Below are 17,416 nucleotides of genomic sequence, written 5' to 3' on the forward strand. Positions count from 1 at the left end.
AGTCCCGGGCTTAGCCCACTCCCTTCTACACACACACACACACACACACACACACACACACACACACACACACTCTTCCTGGAGAGACAGCGTGCAGGCAGAGGCAGGGTGACTCAGAATGCAAAGATCAGTGATTCACCCAGCACTTCCTCTGATTTTTTTGCCTTCCTCTGTCCCCTCCTTCACTGGTGTCTGGTGGCAGGAAATGGGCTGTGGAGTCAGGTCCCCTGGGTTTGAGTCCCAGCTGTATCATTCACCAGTTTTGTGACCTTGAACAAATGAATCATTTAACCTCTCTGAGAGCTTTCCTGTCCATCAAAGGAGAAAAATAAAACTCTCTTCATGAAGTCATCGGGAGAACTGAATGAGATAATGTATCAGATGGTGCCTGGCACTAGATCAGAGGGTCAGTTGAGGTTAGCATCTTTCCTTTCTACACCTCCTGCACGGATAACTGCACCCCAAGAGAAACAGTAGCCGCAGCAAAGTTCACACAAACCGGGATTCTGCTTCCCGCTGTGGTCACCTTGGACGCGACGCGTCTTCACTTTGCTGAGACTTTATTTTGCTATATATAAAGACAAAGATGATAATGTGATAGTGATTCTGTATAGAATAAAATAAGTAATGCAATGCACAATAAAGAGTAGAGCTCACCCCAACTCCCACCCATCCCTCCACTGATTCTTCACACAATAAACATAGGTGAGGCAGCAAACACAGAGCTACAACAAGGTGTGACCCACTGTCCCTGTTGAGAGACCCCAGTCCATGGGAGGTGTGGGAAGGGAGGCAAAGCCCCGATGACAGAGCAAGTTGACTTGAATTCCTGAAAGTGCCTCAGTAAGAGGAGAGCTAACTAGATCACACCTGCGCTGCAGATCTGAGATTAGATAGGAGGTGGTGAAGGAAACCCACCTGGCTTTGGGTTTCCCAGTATCCAATCACAGAGACAGTACTTCGAAAATCTTCATGCCTGCTAGATATTAGGATTATTACTATCATTAATAGCCACCTTTAGGCAATCCCTGAAGGACAGAACTGTTGGCCCACTGCAGATTCCAAACTGCTCCTCCTTGGGTGGTCACTCATGATGTCCGGGGCTCTCTGTCTGTATTTCCAGAAGCTGTCCTCCTGAGAGAGCATGGTGTCAAGGATGACATCTGGCCCAGAAGTCCCCAACTCTCCCCGGAACTCCAAACTGGCATAACTAACACCACATAGCCACTCGGTTATCAACCAGGCGTCTCGCGCATAATAGAGAACACTTGAGTCCACCCAGCCCAAACCCTGCTTGTACAAGGAGGACAGAGCATCTTCTTCCTTCTTGACTCCTCTCCTCTCCCCCGCACAGCCCGTCTGTCAGCAAGTCCTGGCAGCTGTCCTTCCAAATCTGTCTGGAAGCCGAGCTCTTCTCTTTCTGGCTTCAGACTGCTCCCTCTCACCTGGGTCTCAGGGTGGTCCCCCAGGCTACCTTTGCCCTCTGATCTGTCCTCAACTCAGCACCATGAGTGTTCTTGCAAAGCATACTTTTTGTCATTCATTCAGCAGTTTCTTACTGAGCACCTACTATGTGCTAGGCTCTAACAGCTTTGCACCTTCCTCTGAGCCTACAAGGAAGCCTTCTCTGACCTCCTCTCCTTCCCTTTTCCTTCTTGTCTCCCCTCCTCAGACCTCTCCCACAGCCCAGGCTTGCTCCCACCCCAGGTCTTTTTACTTAAGTGGGCCCCTCCCTACCTGGAAAGCTCCTCCTCCAACCCCTGGGTGGGCTTACTTCCTCACCCCCTTCAGGCTTTTCTGAGCATCCTCACCCAGTGAGGCCTTCCCCATCCACCTAATTTAACCCTATTCTTGTTTGCACTGAGAATACTCACCAGCAGCACTAGAGGCTACAGCATTTACCCCAAAATAACTTTGCCACAAAATATCTCACGTTTATTATTCTATTCACATCTGGAATACCAACTTTGAAAAACAAAAGATATCAATCTATTTACAGCATTGTGTTTTTAGTGGTGGTCTTTCCGTTTACAAAATGTCGTAATTCTCGATCACTGAAAATGTCAAATCCTAGAAAACCGAGCATTCCTATGCATAATTCTTCAACAGTTGGCCGGGATTCACTTGATGCATCTGATTTTTCTGAAATAGATTATTCTGATGATTCAGACAATTCCCATGTTAGTTCTGTTTAGAAAGAACTACAAGAAACAGTTTTTATATTTTATTTTTACATCGAAAATCAGTCAGATTTGCTTCAACCGCAAAAAGCGTGTTTATATAAAATTAAATGAGCTCTGGCAGCTAGCTGAACTTTTTTTCTAAACAGGGAAAGGGTTATTAATAAATTTGCAACTGTCTCCCCACTCCCAACTCCCCCTCCTTGCTCCACTTTTCTCCCAGACGCTTGTGACCGCCAACATTCCGTATGACCTTTCCACAGCATAAGCTCTGTGAGGGCTGACTTTTGTCTGTTTCGTCTGCTATTGAGTACCCCAGCACCTGGAAGGCTCCGTAAATGTGTACGGAATGAATCGAACACGTGTTTCGAAGTGTTCTGGCTTTTCTTTACAAGTCGGTCACCTTCAGAACCACGAGCCCTAATGGCAAGTATTTGTCAGTACCAGGCTTTGTGCCTGGTGCTGGGGACCCTGCAGGGAGCAAGTCCCTCGGGATGCTGCATCCTTCCACTCCCTAGGTGCTGGCTGAAGCTATAAAGGAACTCCCGTACTCCGTCTGCTGAAGTCCCACCAAACACTCAGCCCTGCCCTGTGCACTCTCACACCTCCCTGCCTTTGCCTTAGTGCCTCTGTTCCTCCCCCATGCTGGTAGCCATCCCAGGGATTGGGGCGTGGTCCACATGGAGCCCCTATAAAGGCAGCTGGGCCGGCCAGGGGCATCAAGGCCACTGGACCTGACCCGCCACCTGTGTTTGCAGAGGTGGTCGGTGTGGGCTGCGTCCTGGATGGGGTGCGCTACAACAATGGCCAGTCCTTCCAGCCTAACTGCAAGTACAACTGCACATGCATCGACGGTGCAGTGGGCTGCACACCACTGTGCCTCCGAGTGCGCCCCCCGCGTCTCTGGTGCCTCAACCCGCGGCGCGTGAGCATACCTGGCCACTGCTGTGAGCGGTGGGTGTGTGAGGACGACGCCAGGAGGCCACGCAAGACCGCACCCCGTGACACAGGAGCCTTCGGTGGGTGTGGGCCCGAGTGGGCTGGGGGCGGGACCCTACAAATGGGTTGTGGACCCTCCTGGAGCTCTGACCACCATAGAATGACTCATTCCCCAGTCCACTACTTACTAGCTTTGTGACCTTGAGAAAGTCATACCTCCCCTGAGACCGTACTGCCCCATCTGTAAAACAGAAATAATCCCATCTGTCTAGTCTGTCCTATGGGATCCTCCCAGCATAAAATGAGGAGTGCTTTGTAAAGAACAAAGCCCTAAAAGTGCAATCCATTATTATCCTACTAAAGCATTAGGGATGGGTGGTGGAAGAAGGGTAGGTGTGTGGGTACCTGAGGAGAGGAGGCATGAGCAAGACGAGATGGATCTAGTAGAAGCTTCATGATGACTTGAGGCTTCCCCCTTGCTATGAAGATGGGTGGGCAGGTGAGATTTCAGCCAGGTAAACCGGATAAGAGGAAGCCCTGGAAAAGGAGGGTGGGGAGGGGCCCGATTGTTTCACTGCTGCTTACTGGAATGTAGCCCAGGGCCATACATTTAGCATGTACCCAATTAATGTTTGTCATACTGGTGGGTGGGTAGATGGATGGATGAATAGATAGATGAATGAATAGATAGGTGGGTGGATGGATGGATTGGTGAAGAGATGGATGGATAAATAGATACATGAATGTATAAATAGATGGATGAGTGGATGGATAGGTGATGGATGGATGGATGATGAATGAATGGGTGGATTAATAGATGGATGGATAAATAGATAGGTGGATGTATGAATAAATGGGTGGATTGATGAGTTGACAGATAGATGAATTGATGGATAGGTGTATAAATAGATGGGTGGGTAGATGGATGGATAGATGAATAGATAGATGTATGAGTAGATGGATGGATGGATGGATGGATGGATGGATGGATGGATGGATGGATGGATAAATAAGTAGATGAGTGGACAGATAGATAGATGGATGGATAGATGAATGGATGAACTGATAAATGGATGGATGAATGAATAGATAGATGGATGTATAAATAAATGGATGATTGGATGGATAGATGATGGGCAAATAGATGAATGATGGATGGATCAGTTAATAGATGGATGGATGGATGGGTGGGTGGGTGGATAGATGGATGGGCTAATAAGGATCTGAACTAGGGTAGTGGGAATAGAGGCAGCGAAGAAGGAACAGGCACAAGAGGCATTTCTTCAGTGAGACTGAAGGTCTTAATGTCAATTTAACACATGGGGTGAAGAAGAAAGAGAGCCAGAGGCTGACTCCCAGGGCTTGGCATTGCCTAGGATCAAATACAAGAGAAGAAGCATATTTGGGCCAAGGGAGATCTACTTAGTTTGAAACAGACTGAATTTAAGGCAGAGTGCCCTGTCCACGGGATCTTAAGAGGAGCTTCCAGTTTCTCTTTATGAGGAGGAAGGAGAGGAAATAGGAGAGCTCTGAAGTCATCTGCTTGGAGCTGCTGGTGGTGATGGCTGGGATGGCCTGAGGGTAACATGCAGAGTGAGAGAGAGGGGGCCTGAGGCAGAGGTCTGGGAATGCTGACATTTGAAGGGTGAAGAGGATAAGAGGAGGCATGGGGAAATCAAGAGGAGGGTTGGGATGTATGAAGAAAACCAGGAGCATCTGATGTCATGGCAGGCAGCAGATGAGGACATTTCTAGAGGAAAGTGCTTACCAGACAAGCAGTAGAGAGCAGTGGAAAAATGGCAATAGAGTGAGAGTTCTAAGGGTATTGGTGGGTTTTCTTTCTAATTATAGATGCTGAAGACTGCTCAGGTACGGTGTGGGGCAGGATTTCTCAAGCTCGGTACTGTCAACATCTTGGATGAGAGAATTCTTTGTGGTGGAGTTGTCATGTGCATTGGAGGATGTTTAGTAGCAATCTAATGCATGGCTGCTAAACCCCTGGGCTCTACCCACTAGATGCCAGTAGCACCCTCTCCTTCAGAGGTGTGACAACCAAAACCACCTCCAGACATTGCCAAATGCACCCTAAGAGACAAAATTGCCAGGTGGAGAAGCAGTCATGTGTGGATAGGAGGAGACGTGGAGGACAGTTTTGTCCCCAGCAGCCCCAGGGCAGCAAGGCAGCTGTCCCACCACCACCTCCCCAGCAGGGGAGGCATGAGGGTCACGGGGGAAGCAGGGAAGCAGAAGCTGTCTGTCCATTGTGTGTGGCCCAGTGACCCCGTGCTGACTGAGCACAAGCAGAGCCCCTGCCTAGCAGAGGTGACCCAAAAACCAAAGCTTTTATCCTTCTGGGCAAATCCCTCCCCACTGCCTCCCAAGATGCTTGCAGCTCCAGTTCCTGCCAGCCCTGCCCCTCCTGTCCTTGGATGCCTCCCATTTCATTCAAGTCTCACCCTCTCTCACTCAGTGATTCCTGCATTCGTTCATCAATATTCTCTGCACACCTATAAGCTTGGAAGAACTGACTTACCTTTCCTCTTTCTCCTAATTTTAGTTACATTTCTCTTCTTTTCTGTGTTTATCTTTTCCCCTCTCTTTCCCTCCCTTCATTCTTTTTATCATTTTTATTACCTTCCCTCTGTTTCTTTCTCTCTCACACACACTCTTTTCTCTCTCCTCCTCTCCTTCTTTCTCTCTCTTTTCTCTGAGCTTCCATCTGTCTTTCCATCCCTTCCCTCTCTGCCTGTTCCCTCCTCTCCTCATGCATAGGTGTGTTTGGATGGGACAGGCCTCCTCTCCTCTGCATCTTGTTCCGTCTTTCTGTGGGCAGTTCTCTGTCTTAACAGCTTTTAACCTGCTTTGGTCTTGAGTTCACTACCGTTTTCCATTTTTCAGATGGTTAGAGAGCACCTACCATCTTCTAGACGCGGGAGATACGTGCTTCAATAGGACCATCCAAGAGTGGGTAGTTGAGTTGGCTGATAGTCAAATGACCACACAGACTCACATTAACTAAGGGCTTTAGCTTACTAAAGGCCAGGAACAGCTTGGGTGCTTTCATAGGCGTGAAGTTGTCTTTTCTATCACGGTATGGGAAAGAGATGCTATAGCCAACCCCATATGCAGGTGGGGATCCTGAGGCAAGGAGGTGTGAGCTAGCTTATTGGAAATTACATAGCCAGCAAGTAGCAGTGCTGCCAGTTGAAGAGTGTATGTCCTCTTTTTCCCTTTTTTTTTTTTTTTTTTTTTTTTTTTTTAAACAGAGTCTTGCTTTTTAGACCAGGCTGGAGTGCAGGGGCATGATCTCGGCTCACTGAAACATCTGCCTCCCAGATGCAAGCAGTTCTTGTGACTGAACCTCCCGAGTAGCTGGGATTACAGGCACATGCCACCACACCCAGCTAGTTTGTGTATTTTTTAGTAGAGATGGGGTTTCACCATGTTGGCCAGGCTAGTCTCAAAACTCCCGACCTCAAGTGATCCACCTGCCTTGGCCTCCCAAAGAAGCCCGTATGCCCTCTTAACCACTATGCCCTCGGCATCACTGAAACAAAATGTTAGGTGCTAGGATGTAGCTACTTGCCTTTGAACTTCCCCCAAGTAAACTTTATCTCTGCAGAGGCAGGAGAATGTCTTTTAAAAGTCTTATTTCCAGCCAGACGCGGTGGCCCATGCCTGTAATCCCAACACTTTGGGAGGCCGAGGTGGGCAGATCACCTAAGCTCAGGAGTTTGAGACCAGCCCGACCAACATGGTGAAACCTCATCTCTACCAAAAATACAAAGTTAGCTGGGCATGGTGGCCCATGCCTGTAATCCCAGCTACTTAGGAGGATGAACAGGAGAATAACTTAAAGCCCAGGACGCAGAGGTTGCGGTGGGCCAAGATCGCACCATTGCACTCCAGCCTGAGCAACTCCATCTCAAAAAATAGTAACAATAATAAAATAAGTCCTATTCCCAGCACCTGGCAAGATGTTTGATGCATACTCAGTAAAAATCTAAGCCCTATTATTGTGTTGCCAGCCCCATAGGCAGCTGTTATTGTTCTAATAGGGAGAAAGGCCCAGGGTGGGTTATCTAAGATCACACAGCTTGTAGGTGATAGAGCAGAATTTGAACTTGGGTCCACCTGTCTCTAAAGATGGGTTTCCTCCCATGCTCTGCTTCTCTTGATCAGAAAAATACAAGGAGCTCAGAACATGTCCTCCACTCCCTGGGTACCTTTGCTGGTTAGAAGCCAACTTGTTGTCCTGTGGGGAGGGACAGCCAATGTCTCTCTGTTCCCCTGAGTTCTGGGGACCCCAGACCTTAGTGTGGTGAAGGTGAGGGTTGGGGGCTGGTGGGAGCTGTAGACTCATGCAGATTCTGGTCCCCACACACAGATGCTGTGGGTGAGATAGAGCCGTGGCACAGGAACTGCATAGCCTACACAAGCCCCTGGAGCCCTTGTTCCACCAGCTGCGGCCTGGGGGTCTCCACTCGGATCTCCAATGTTAATGCCCAATGCTGGCCTGAGCAAGAAAGCCGCCTCTGCAACCTGCGGCCATGCGATGTGGACATCCGTACACTCATTAAGGTGGGTCCAGAGCAGGGGTGGACGTCTGGACTTCACAAGCAGACAAATCCGGATTTGAGCCTGGCTCCTGAACTTCCTCGTGGGAAGCATTTGTAAAGTGGGAATATTGTAAAGTGGGAACAGTTAAGCTCACCTGGTAGATCTGGTGTAACAGCTATTTGGGATAATGCAGGTCACCAGATTGGTGCACTGTGAATTTCACTCAGTGGAAGCTTTGGTAGGCATCATGTTATTAGAATCAGGATCACTCCAGGAAAACCTCAGGGACCGTCAGGAGTGGTCTTCTATAATGATTCTGAGGGATCCTTACCAATTTCTATCCTCCCTTCACTCCCATGCCAGCCCACTCACACAGAGCAGCCACACTGGGTGATATAGGGAGCACTAAATGAGGCTCAGGACCCCTAGAGTCAAATGTCTACTTGCATTAATTGCATGTGACTGTGGCCAATCTCTGCTCATCACTGAGCCCCCATTCCCTCATCATTAAGATATTGGAGTTGATCTCTGAAATCCCTTTCAGCTTTAAGAGTCCAAGATAATTAAAATAAAGCATCAAAGAAAATTGGGCCACATTAGCCTGAGCCCCAGGTTCAGAGTTAAAAGTGGATCTGATTTATCTAATTCAAGTCTCCCTCACTCATGCCTTAGGAGTGGTCGGTCTTTTGTCACATGAAAATCAAAGCAAACAAAACAAAAAATTCAACAGTTATTCCATTTTTGGAATGCTGATGGTTTCTTAGGGATGTTGAGGCCAGGGTTGCCTCCAGTGTAAAAAAGGCAGCACGGCTCCCTGTGATCCTCTTCAGACATCCAACATCACTGCTCATCCCCTAGACACCTTCTCCAGTCATCTACATATTGATCAACTGGATCCATTTTTCTTCTTCCTTCTCCTTCTTCTCCTCTTCTTTCTTCTTCTTCCTCTCTGATTATTTTTCCCTGTAATACTAGCTTTTGTATTTTCTGCACTTGGTATACAGTAAGCATTCCATAGACATCTCTTAACTGAAAACATACATGGAAAATGTACCAGCTGCAGAAGAATTAGAGAAAAGGCCCTAAGCTGAGTGAGATGGCTCTACCATTACTAGACCAGATAATTCAAGTCCAAGCCAACTTTGATTTCTAACCAATGTTTTTCCAGAATTATATACCCTCAGAGGGTTTCCCAAATTGGGAAGATTCATGCCGCCATACAGCCTAGATCTAGCATGGTGCTGTACACAGTAGACCCTGAGAACCCTCAATCCAATGGGTTTACTCTGTGCCTACTCTGTACTAGGCATGGAATTATACCACAGAGACACAGAAAGAACAGCAAATCTCAAGTGGCCCATAGCCCAGTGGAAGGTAGAGTTACCTTTTAATAATGTAAATCCATTTGAATACATTGCATATTAAAGGTGTGTGTGAAAGACCACGAGAGGCAAAGGCGGGCAGGGAAGTTAGGGCAAAGCATGTCCCCTGAGCATGGAGTCCCGATGCCAGTTCTGCCACTAGCTAGACAGGGGAACTTGCTTGGATGAAGGAGCTACACAGGCTCCCCATGTTGGTGAAACCACGATGAACGGCCATAGGCAAGACAAAAACGCAGGACAAAAGAGAAAGTGCAGGCTGTGAGATACAACCCAAACAAAACATGTTCCTCTGTGGTCTTCCATTTACCCCTGTGCAGTACACTGGATCTCACTGTGTTTGCTATTGTCCCTCCTTGCTTGAGGATGCTGTGAAGCTGAAAGTAAGGTGGAATGCTCCCACATAGTGAGGAGGGAAAAACGGGGCTCAGGGGAAGAAGGTGATTGTCCATTCTCTGAGCGCCCCCACTGAAAGTGCCTTTCCTTTCCTTCAGGCAGGGAAGAAGTGTCTGGCTGTGTACCAGCCAGAGGCATCCATGAACTTCACCCTCGCCGGCTGCATCAGCACACGCTCCTATCAACCCAAATACTGTGGAGTTTGCAGGGACAGCAGGTGCTGCATCCCCTACAAGTCCAAGACCATCAACGTGTCTTTCCAGTGTCCTGATGGGCTTGGCTTCTCCCGCCAGGTCCTATGGATTAATGCCTGCTTCTGCAACCTGAGCTGTAGGAATCCCAATGACATCTTTGCTGATTTGGAATCCTACCCTGACTTCTCAGAAATTGCGAACTAGGCAGGTACAAATCTTAGGTCTTGGAGACTGACCCAATGCCTGTGAAGCAGTCAGCCCTATGGTCAATAACTTTTCACCATTGAGCCTTATTTGGTCAATTTCCCACTCATTCCTAGTTACCCCGATCTGGACCCTTGGCCTCCTTTTCTGTCTCTAACCACCCAAATGACCCATGATGGTGCTGCTCAGGCCCATACTATGAGTTTTCTCCTTGACATCATTCAGCATCTACTCTAAAGAAAAATGCCTGTCTCTAGCTGTTCTGGACTATACCCAAGCCTGATCCAGCCTTTCCAAGTCACTAGAAGTCCTGCTGGATCTTGCCTAAATCCCAAGAAATTGAATCAGGTAGACTTCTAATATCACTAATTTCTTCTTTAGATGCCAAACCACAAGACTCTTTGGGTCCATTCAGATGGATAGATGGAATTTGGAACAATAGAATAATCTGTTATTTGTAGCCTGCCAAGAGGTACTATAATGGGTAATTCTGACGTTAACACACGAAAACCATCCTGATTCCAAATATGTGTGCACCTCAAGGTCATCGAACATTTGCCAAGTGAGGTGAATAGTTGCTTGATTTTGATTTTTAATGGAAAGTTGTATCCATTAACCTGGGCATTGTTGAGGTTAAGTTTCTCTTCAACCCTACACTGTGAAGGGTACAGATTAGGTTGATCCCAGTCAGAAATAAAATTTGATAAACATTCTTATTGATGGGAAAAGCCCCCAGTTAATACTCCAGAGACAGGACAAGGTCAGCCCATTTCAGAAGGACCAACTGACTCTCACACTGAATCAGCTGCTGAATGGCAGGGCTTTGGGTACTTGGCCAGCCTCTTCCTTGAATCTTCTCCCTTGTCCGGCTTGGGGCTCATAGGAATTGGTAAGGCCTCTGGACCGGCCTGTCTGGCCCCTGAGAGTGGTGCCCTGGAACATTCCTCTACTCTTACAGAGCCTTAAGAGACCCAGCTGCAGACCATGCCAGACCCACTGAAATGACCAAGACAGGTTCAGGTAGGGGTGTGGGTCAAACCAAGAAGTGGGTCCACTTGGTAGCAGCCTGGGGTGACCTCTAGAGCTGGAAGCTGTGGGACTCCAAGGGCCCCCGTGCTCAGGGCACATCTATTGCAGAGACTCATTTAACAGCCTTTGGTTCTGCTGACCAAATGGCCAGTTTCCTGGTATGAAGATAGAGGTTTACAGTTGTTTAGAAACAGAAATAGACTTAACAAGGGTTTAAACCTGAAGAGGTTGAAGCTAAAAGGAAAAGGTTATTGTTAATGAATATCAGGCAATTATTTATTGTATTAGTAAAATATAATATTTACTGTTAGAATTCTTTTATTTAGGGCCTTTTCTGTGCCAGACATTGCTCTCAGTGCTTTGCATATATTAGCTCACTGAATCTTCTCAACAATGTTGAGAAGTTCCCATTATTATTTCTGTCCTTACAAATGTGAAATGGAAGCTCATAGAGGTGAGAAAACTCGACCAGAGTCACCCAGTTGGTGAGTGGGAAAGTAGGATTCAGATAGAAATTGGACTGTCTTTATAACCCATATTTTCTCCCTTTTTTTTTTAGAGCTTCCAAATGTGTCAGAATAGGAAAATAGGAAAACATATGGGAATAAGTGGCTTTTTTTCACTGTCATTTTCCCCTCTTATTGTCTTTCTAGCTCCTTTTTAAAGGACAAGAATATCTGATTTTCTGATAATTTAGGCGCTTAAGTATCAAAAAAAACATGGGACACACAAAAATCCACAAATCCCCTATAGCTTCTCCCCTCTTTCCCATCAGAACCAGCTCTCATCACACATTTAAACGATGATTCTGTTTACCCAGTGCTGCATATTGAATGTTGTGTAGTTATTCACAGGGAATTCTGTGCAGTGTGCAGAGAGGTTCCTAAACAGGAAAAGGACTGGGAATATATCCTCCTTACTATGACCTCCCCAAAACCTAGTCCGGTGCAAGTCATACAGTGGCGCTCATTATATACTTGATGAATACGGGAAGCTGTGCATGTGTTCCTACTTTTATTCGAAGCTCTCTTCTTCCAAAGTGACATGAAAATATAATTTTAACAGTCAAAATTTTATATTAAGTGCCTTAGCAAAAGAGACATTTAATATTTTAAAGAAATGTGCATGTATATATACATATATTTGTATATGCATATATAAGAATTCTTGTATAAAGAGAATTCACCCCATGAATGATCTCTTCTGTAAGTCAGTGTGAATCATATTAGATTTTCTTAGAGTGAAAACACCTGCCATCTACAAATTACAAGGCTGGATAACAGCTCACTCCATTTGAAATTCAGTGGAAACCTAAGAGCTAGGTTCTTACTGAATTTGCATCTCAATTTGGGAAACTGAACTTAGCTTTCAAAGATCATAGGAAGTCGGGTTGGAGAAACTAGGGATTATTCTGGCAATGGGTGGAAGAAGGTGGTCAGAAAAACCCAGTCGCCACTGATTTTGAGAAATGGAACTATCTTATGCAGAGCGCAGAGGGCAAGTCTTAGACCCATGGGTTGAAGTCATGGAGAAGGAAATTTGGATCCAACGTAATGAAGCTCTTTCTAAGTCAGAATTTCCCTGCAGTGGTGTGGCCGGATTCAATAAAAATTAAGAATAATAAATATAATGGAAAAAATCTCCATTGATTGTTTACTCGGTGCCAAGCACTATGCTAAGTTGTTCATTATCTTATTTAATTGTTACAGCAATTTTGAGTATGCATCTCTTCACTATTTTATAAATGGAACATCTGGGACCCAAAAAGTTAGAGCCCAAACACCAGCTTATTCTATCAGTCCCTGCTCTTGCAGAGGCCTCTAGAAAAGACCTGAATGACTCCTATTGGAGAATCATATCTATAAGGGGCTTCAAATAGACCAAATAGATCATCACCTCTCTGGTCCCTTGTTAACTATATGTTCTGAGACAAAGAAAAGGTACCTTACGGTACCTACGGGTTAGTTAACCTTGGCTGAGGAAATTTACATTAGTACTTAGAGTGAATTACTCAGGTGTGCTTAGGTGTGCAAAAGAGAGGGAGATTTGAATTCACCAAATTAAATCTTGCTAAACCTTATTATAAGCATTTGATGAGCGCTTAGCATACACCAAGCCTTGTGGAAAGTGCTTTCCTACCATATCTCATTTAATCTTCACAGCAGACCTACAGAATATGGCACTATCATCTGAGTCTCACAGAAGTTTAATAGTTTACTCAAGGTCTTACCAGCTAGTGAACAGCAGACCAAGACTGGAAACCCAGGATAGTCCGATACCTGAGCCATCTCTTCTTGTGCTATGCCTAGTTATTCTGTCCCCAAATCAGAAGGCATGACCTTTATAAGAGGCACTTTACTGACAATAGCTGCAATTTTAACTTTGAAAATGATTCAGAGTTATCAAAGATAGTAGACTCAAATGATATGATTGTCTGTAATCTCGCTAGCCTTGTACCGTGTGTCTGTAGCAATTACAGGGAAGTAATCTAGCTCCTGACTACTACGTTGAACTATGTCACTGCTTCTTACAAACTTGTCTTGATGCAAAGCAGCCACCCCTGCATATCTGGGAATCATAACAGTCAGCTATGTATCTCTGCGTGTGTATATATGTGTATGTATATATCTATTTTCAAACTGTGATTTAATATTTAAATATTCCTACTGCCATTTTTGTGACTGAAAAACTACACATGAGGAAACATCTTAGAATTTTCCAATAGAAGAAAAATAACACTTGGGCAATCTGTCATGTTTCACAACAGTCCTCATTTTTCTCGTGATTTGTGTAGTGGGGAACGCGTTTGCTCAGTGTGAAGGCTTTCATTGCTCAATTTCTCTGTGTAAGGCTTTTCTCCTTAAGGGAATAAACCATCCGCAAAGTCACGTACTGGATTTGGTGGCTTCTCTTGTACCTGCAGTTGTTATGAGACAATGATGGAGCATTGAGCACGTTCAATAAATGTGCAGATGGTGGAAACGAGGTCCCAGACACTTTATACAGTGACATTAAAATGGCTAAAAAAGTTTGGAAATGGGTTTAGAAACACAAAGTTTAGAACTCAGAGAAGACAAGGGCTGCCAATGTATCCGGGCTGGAAGACACCTCATGTAAATATAAAGTGAAACTTTTGGCGTTCATTCATTCACTCACTCACATATTCAGTGTCTTTCTACATCTCCAACGAGACTGAGTACTGTGAGGTCAGGGACTGTAGCTGCTTCCTCTGAGCCTAGCTCAGAAGCAGGCACATGTCAAGAACTGAGTAAGCAAGGATCGGATGGATGGATAGAATATCTATTGCCAGCTGCCTTAGGAACCAAGAGGAGGAAAAAGAAGCATAAGGAAGGGTGCAGATGCAATGGAAACAGTCCTGACTTTGGGACTCAAATGGATCTTGATATCCTTTTTTCCTTACTAGGCCCATCTGAGCCTCAGTTTCTCCAGCTGTGAGATGTAGAAAATGATTGTACCTACCGCTCAGTGGGATGCATATTTCATACAAAATTGTAAAATAGAGCTTAGAATACTAAGCACTTAATAAACTTAGAACATTAAGCACTTACTAAACACATCTATTATCAGCTGAGTTTCTTCATAAACTGGGGGTAATCAGCAAGGCTGCAGTAAGAATTAATGTCAATGTGTGTGTGTGTATATTTAATTTATTTAGCCCTTATTTAAAATAGCAAATGTAAAGAAAACTATCTATACTCCGTTATAGTGTCACTATCTATACTCAGTTGAATGCTCTTTTACCTCAGCCATAGACTGCTGAGCCCCTTAATTTTTTGCTTTTTATGTTTTCATGTTGTGCTGTCACTTGATTTAAAACCCAGCTTCTCTAAAGCAGGAAGGGTGTGTTACACTTCTCTATGACTCCCAAGTCCGACACAGCACACAGCATATCTGAGCTGTATGGACCGATGTGCAGATGGCTGGGGCAGATGAAGTGAATGCCTCTTTTGATACCTCTTGGCCAAATCCCTCTCATCCATTTGCCCCCACAACACATGAAGAGAGTATAAAAAGTCAAGGGGAGGCTCCATTCCAATAAAAATATAATCATCACACGAATTCTTTCTAGGAACACTTCTATCCTGAAACATATCAGTTTCAAAATTGGAACTTAGATCATGGTGTCCTGTGGGTGCCTCAGATTGAGATGAATGTATAGATGTTAGGGCAATTTTTTAGGATATCAGGTGGCTGAATTGGGGGGAAAATGGGATTTAGGGGAAATGGCCAGAGCATTTTATTATGAAGCATTTTCTTTTCAAAAGCATATTGCAGAGATGCCAGTGTTCTCCATCACCCCTACTGACAAAATCGGAATGCAAAGGCATCCTCTGTATTCAGAGAACCAAATTCTAGTTGAATCTGGGTTCTTTCTAAATGTAGGAATGAGCAAAAATGACTTCTGAGGAGACAAACAAGCTGTCACGAAGCCCGTGCACTGTTTCATGTATTTTATTCTGTAACGAATGTCTCCAGATCTCCAGCCTAAACCTCACTGCTCTTGTTTTTCACACAACCCTAACAATGTAGATTTCTTAGTCCATTCCATAAAAAGGGAGAGGAAGCTGCCCAAAGCAGGCTTATTGATAGCAGAGGCCAGCCCGGCAGCAGAGGAGGAGGTGGAAAAATTAAAAGCCAGATGAAAGATATAAAAGCAGGTCATCTAAGTCCGAGTGGGACTATCTAATAATGGAAGGACAAACAGCCGCCACAGTCAGTAACAACCTTACGGGCATCCACAGTCTTAGTTAGTCCCAGGAATTTACTGATGTTCCACAATCCCAAGACATCAATAAGTGGGGGCATGAGTCACGTGCTCAGTGAACAGTTTTAAAAGACAACAAGACAACAAGGGATTTAATCCATTTTAGAAATGGCTGGGCAAGCGATTTAATCTCTCTGAGCCTTGGTTTTCTCATCTATATGAAGCAAGGAAAACTCCTCACAAATAAATAATAAAAAGGTGAAATAATCTATAAAGCACACTAAATATTATTAAAGGAAGTATGCATCTGTTAATATAACAAAAGTCTCCTGTTATGTGCTTTGCTCTATGCCGGTCCTGTCGATACAGAAGAAATCTCACCAGCCTGGCCAACATGGCGAAACCCCGTCTCTACTGAAAATACAAAAAATTAGCCAGGCATGGTGGTGCACCTGTAGTCCCAGCTACTTGGGAGGCTAAGGTAGGAGAATCACTTGAACCCGGGAAGTGGAGGTTGCTGGGAGCCCAGATCACACCACTACACTCTAGCCTGGGTGACAGAGCAGGAGTCCATCTGAAAAAAAAAAAAAAAAAAAAAAAAAAAAGAAGAAGAAGAACAAGAAGAAAAAGAAAAAAAAACAATCCCTAGTTTGCGGGAGGAAGGACACCCACAGTGGCATGTGTTACAAATGCTAGATGTCCCATCTCTGCATGGTGGTGCCTGCCTCCTGGCGAGGGCTGGGCATTCAGCAGACACTTCTCAAAGCAGGGATGAGAAAGGGCATGTTCTGCCACAGTGAGCCTTGCTGTCAATGGGCTTAATCATGCAACAGATATGCCCAATTCATCGCCACAACGACATCAGTTACTCAGACGCCCGCTGCATGCATGTGGGGGGAAGGGCGCAGGAGCAATGTGAGCCCAGTCACAGTTAATTAGACAGGGAGTGGCACCTGAGTAGAGCTGGACCAATGAGATTCTTCCCCTTAAGAGACAGAAAGACCTGATTAGTTTTGGATTCAAGAGCCAAAAGGTCAGGTAGCCCCTGGGTTAGGGCCACCATTTTATGCTTCAGAGTTACAGAAAAATCTGATCTTAGAAAGGAGACGGCTAACTCCTCCCCAATCCTGTCTCCCACCCCACAAGGCCAAGCCTCACCTTCTGCTCTTGGATTCCATATGGGACACTGGCGAAGGGTTTCCACGTAGCCTAAGAGGCCCAATATAAATACGTAAGCCGATGGATTTAGGCCAGATCTAGGGGTCAACCCAATGACTTTCTTAGGGAAACTGAAAAGGGCCAAGGACAGACCCTGCACATGCTAATCTCAGCACACACTTGGCCTCCCAGGGGCTGCTGAAACCCAAGAATCGGAAGATTTGAAACCAAAATAAGCAGCTAGGAGACCAGAATCAGATCCCCAGCTGGCCAAACAGACTTTGGGTATGTATCTCTAAATAGCACGGATACATGTAAACACCTGCAACAGTTTCTTCCTCGCAGAAGCCAGAGCACAGCAGGTCTCTGTACCACACTGACTCCTCAAAGCTGGCACAACCCCCCTGCTGGGATGCTTCCTCACCATCCTCGCCCTTTCCTCCACCACCCACTTTATCTTAGTTCCCGTCTCACACAGGACACAAAGTAGGAAAGGCACTTCTTATGTTTGTTGAATAATCATGAGCCAACATGCTCCTTCCTCCCCTGACTTTAAACAGGGCTTCTTAACCTGGGGTCCCTGGGCCCTCCAAGAATCTATGTATAGAATCCAGAGGGTCCTGTTCCCAGATGGTGGAAAAAATGCATCTT

The 17,416-nt window shown here is 45.5% G+C and overlaps 1 protein-coding gene across 4 annotated transcripts in view; it reads left to right on the forward strand.

Moving 5' to 3' along the window:
• CCN4 (cellular communication network factor 4) overlaps positions 1–13,773 on the forward strand; it is a 40,883-nt gene extending 27,110 nt beyond the window's left edge. For 2 of the 4 annotated variants that reach the window (XM_005564118.5, XM_073999498.1), the window contains exons 3-5: positions 2,939–3,199; positions 7,507–7,700; positions 9,553–13,773. In XM_005564118.5, coding sequence (XP_005564175.2) covers positions 2,939–3,199; positions 7,507–7,700; positions 9,553–9,852 — 755 coding nt within the window. In that variant the 3' untranslated portion in view covers positions 9,853–13,773. The remainder of the gene's footprint in view (positions 1–2,938; positions 3,200–7,506; positions 7,701–9,552) is intronic. The other 2 variants (XM_073999499.1, XM_045398732.3) reach the window with 2 other exon arrangements.
• Positions 13,774–17,416: the final 3,643 nt, after the last annotated feature.

This window comes from Macaca fascicularis, chromosome 8, assembly GCF_037993035.2.
Source record: "Macaca fascicularis isolate 582-1 chromosome 8, T2T-MFA8v1.1".
NCBI lineage: Eukaryota > Metazoa > Chordata > Mammalia > Primates > Cercopithecidae > Macaca > Macaca fascicularis.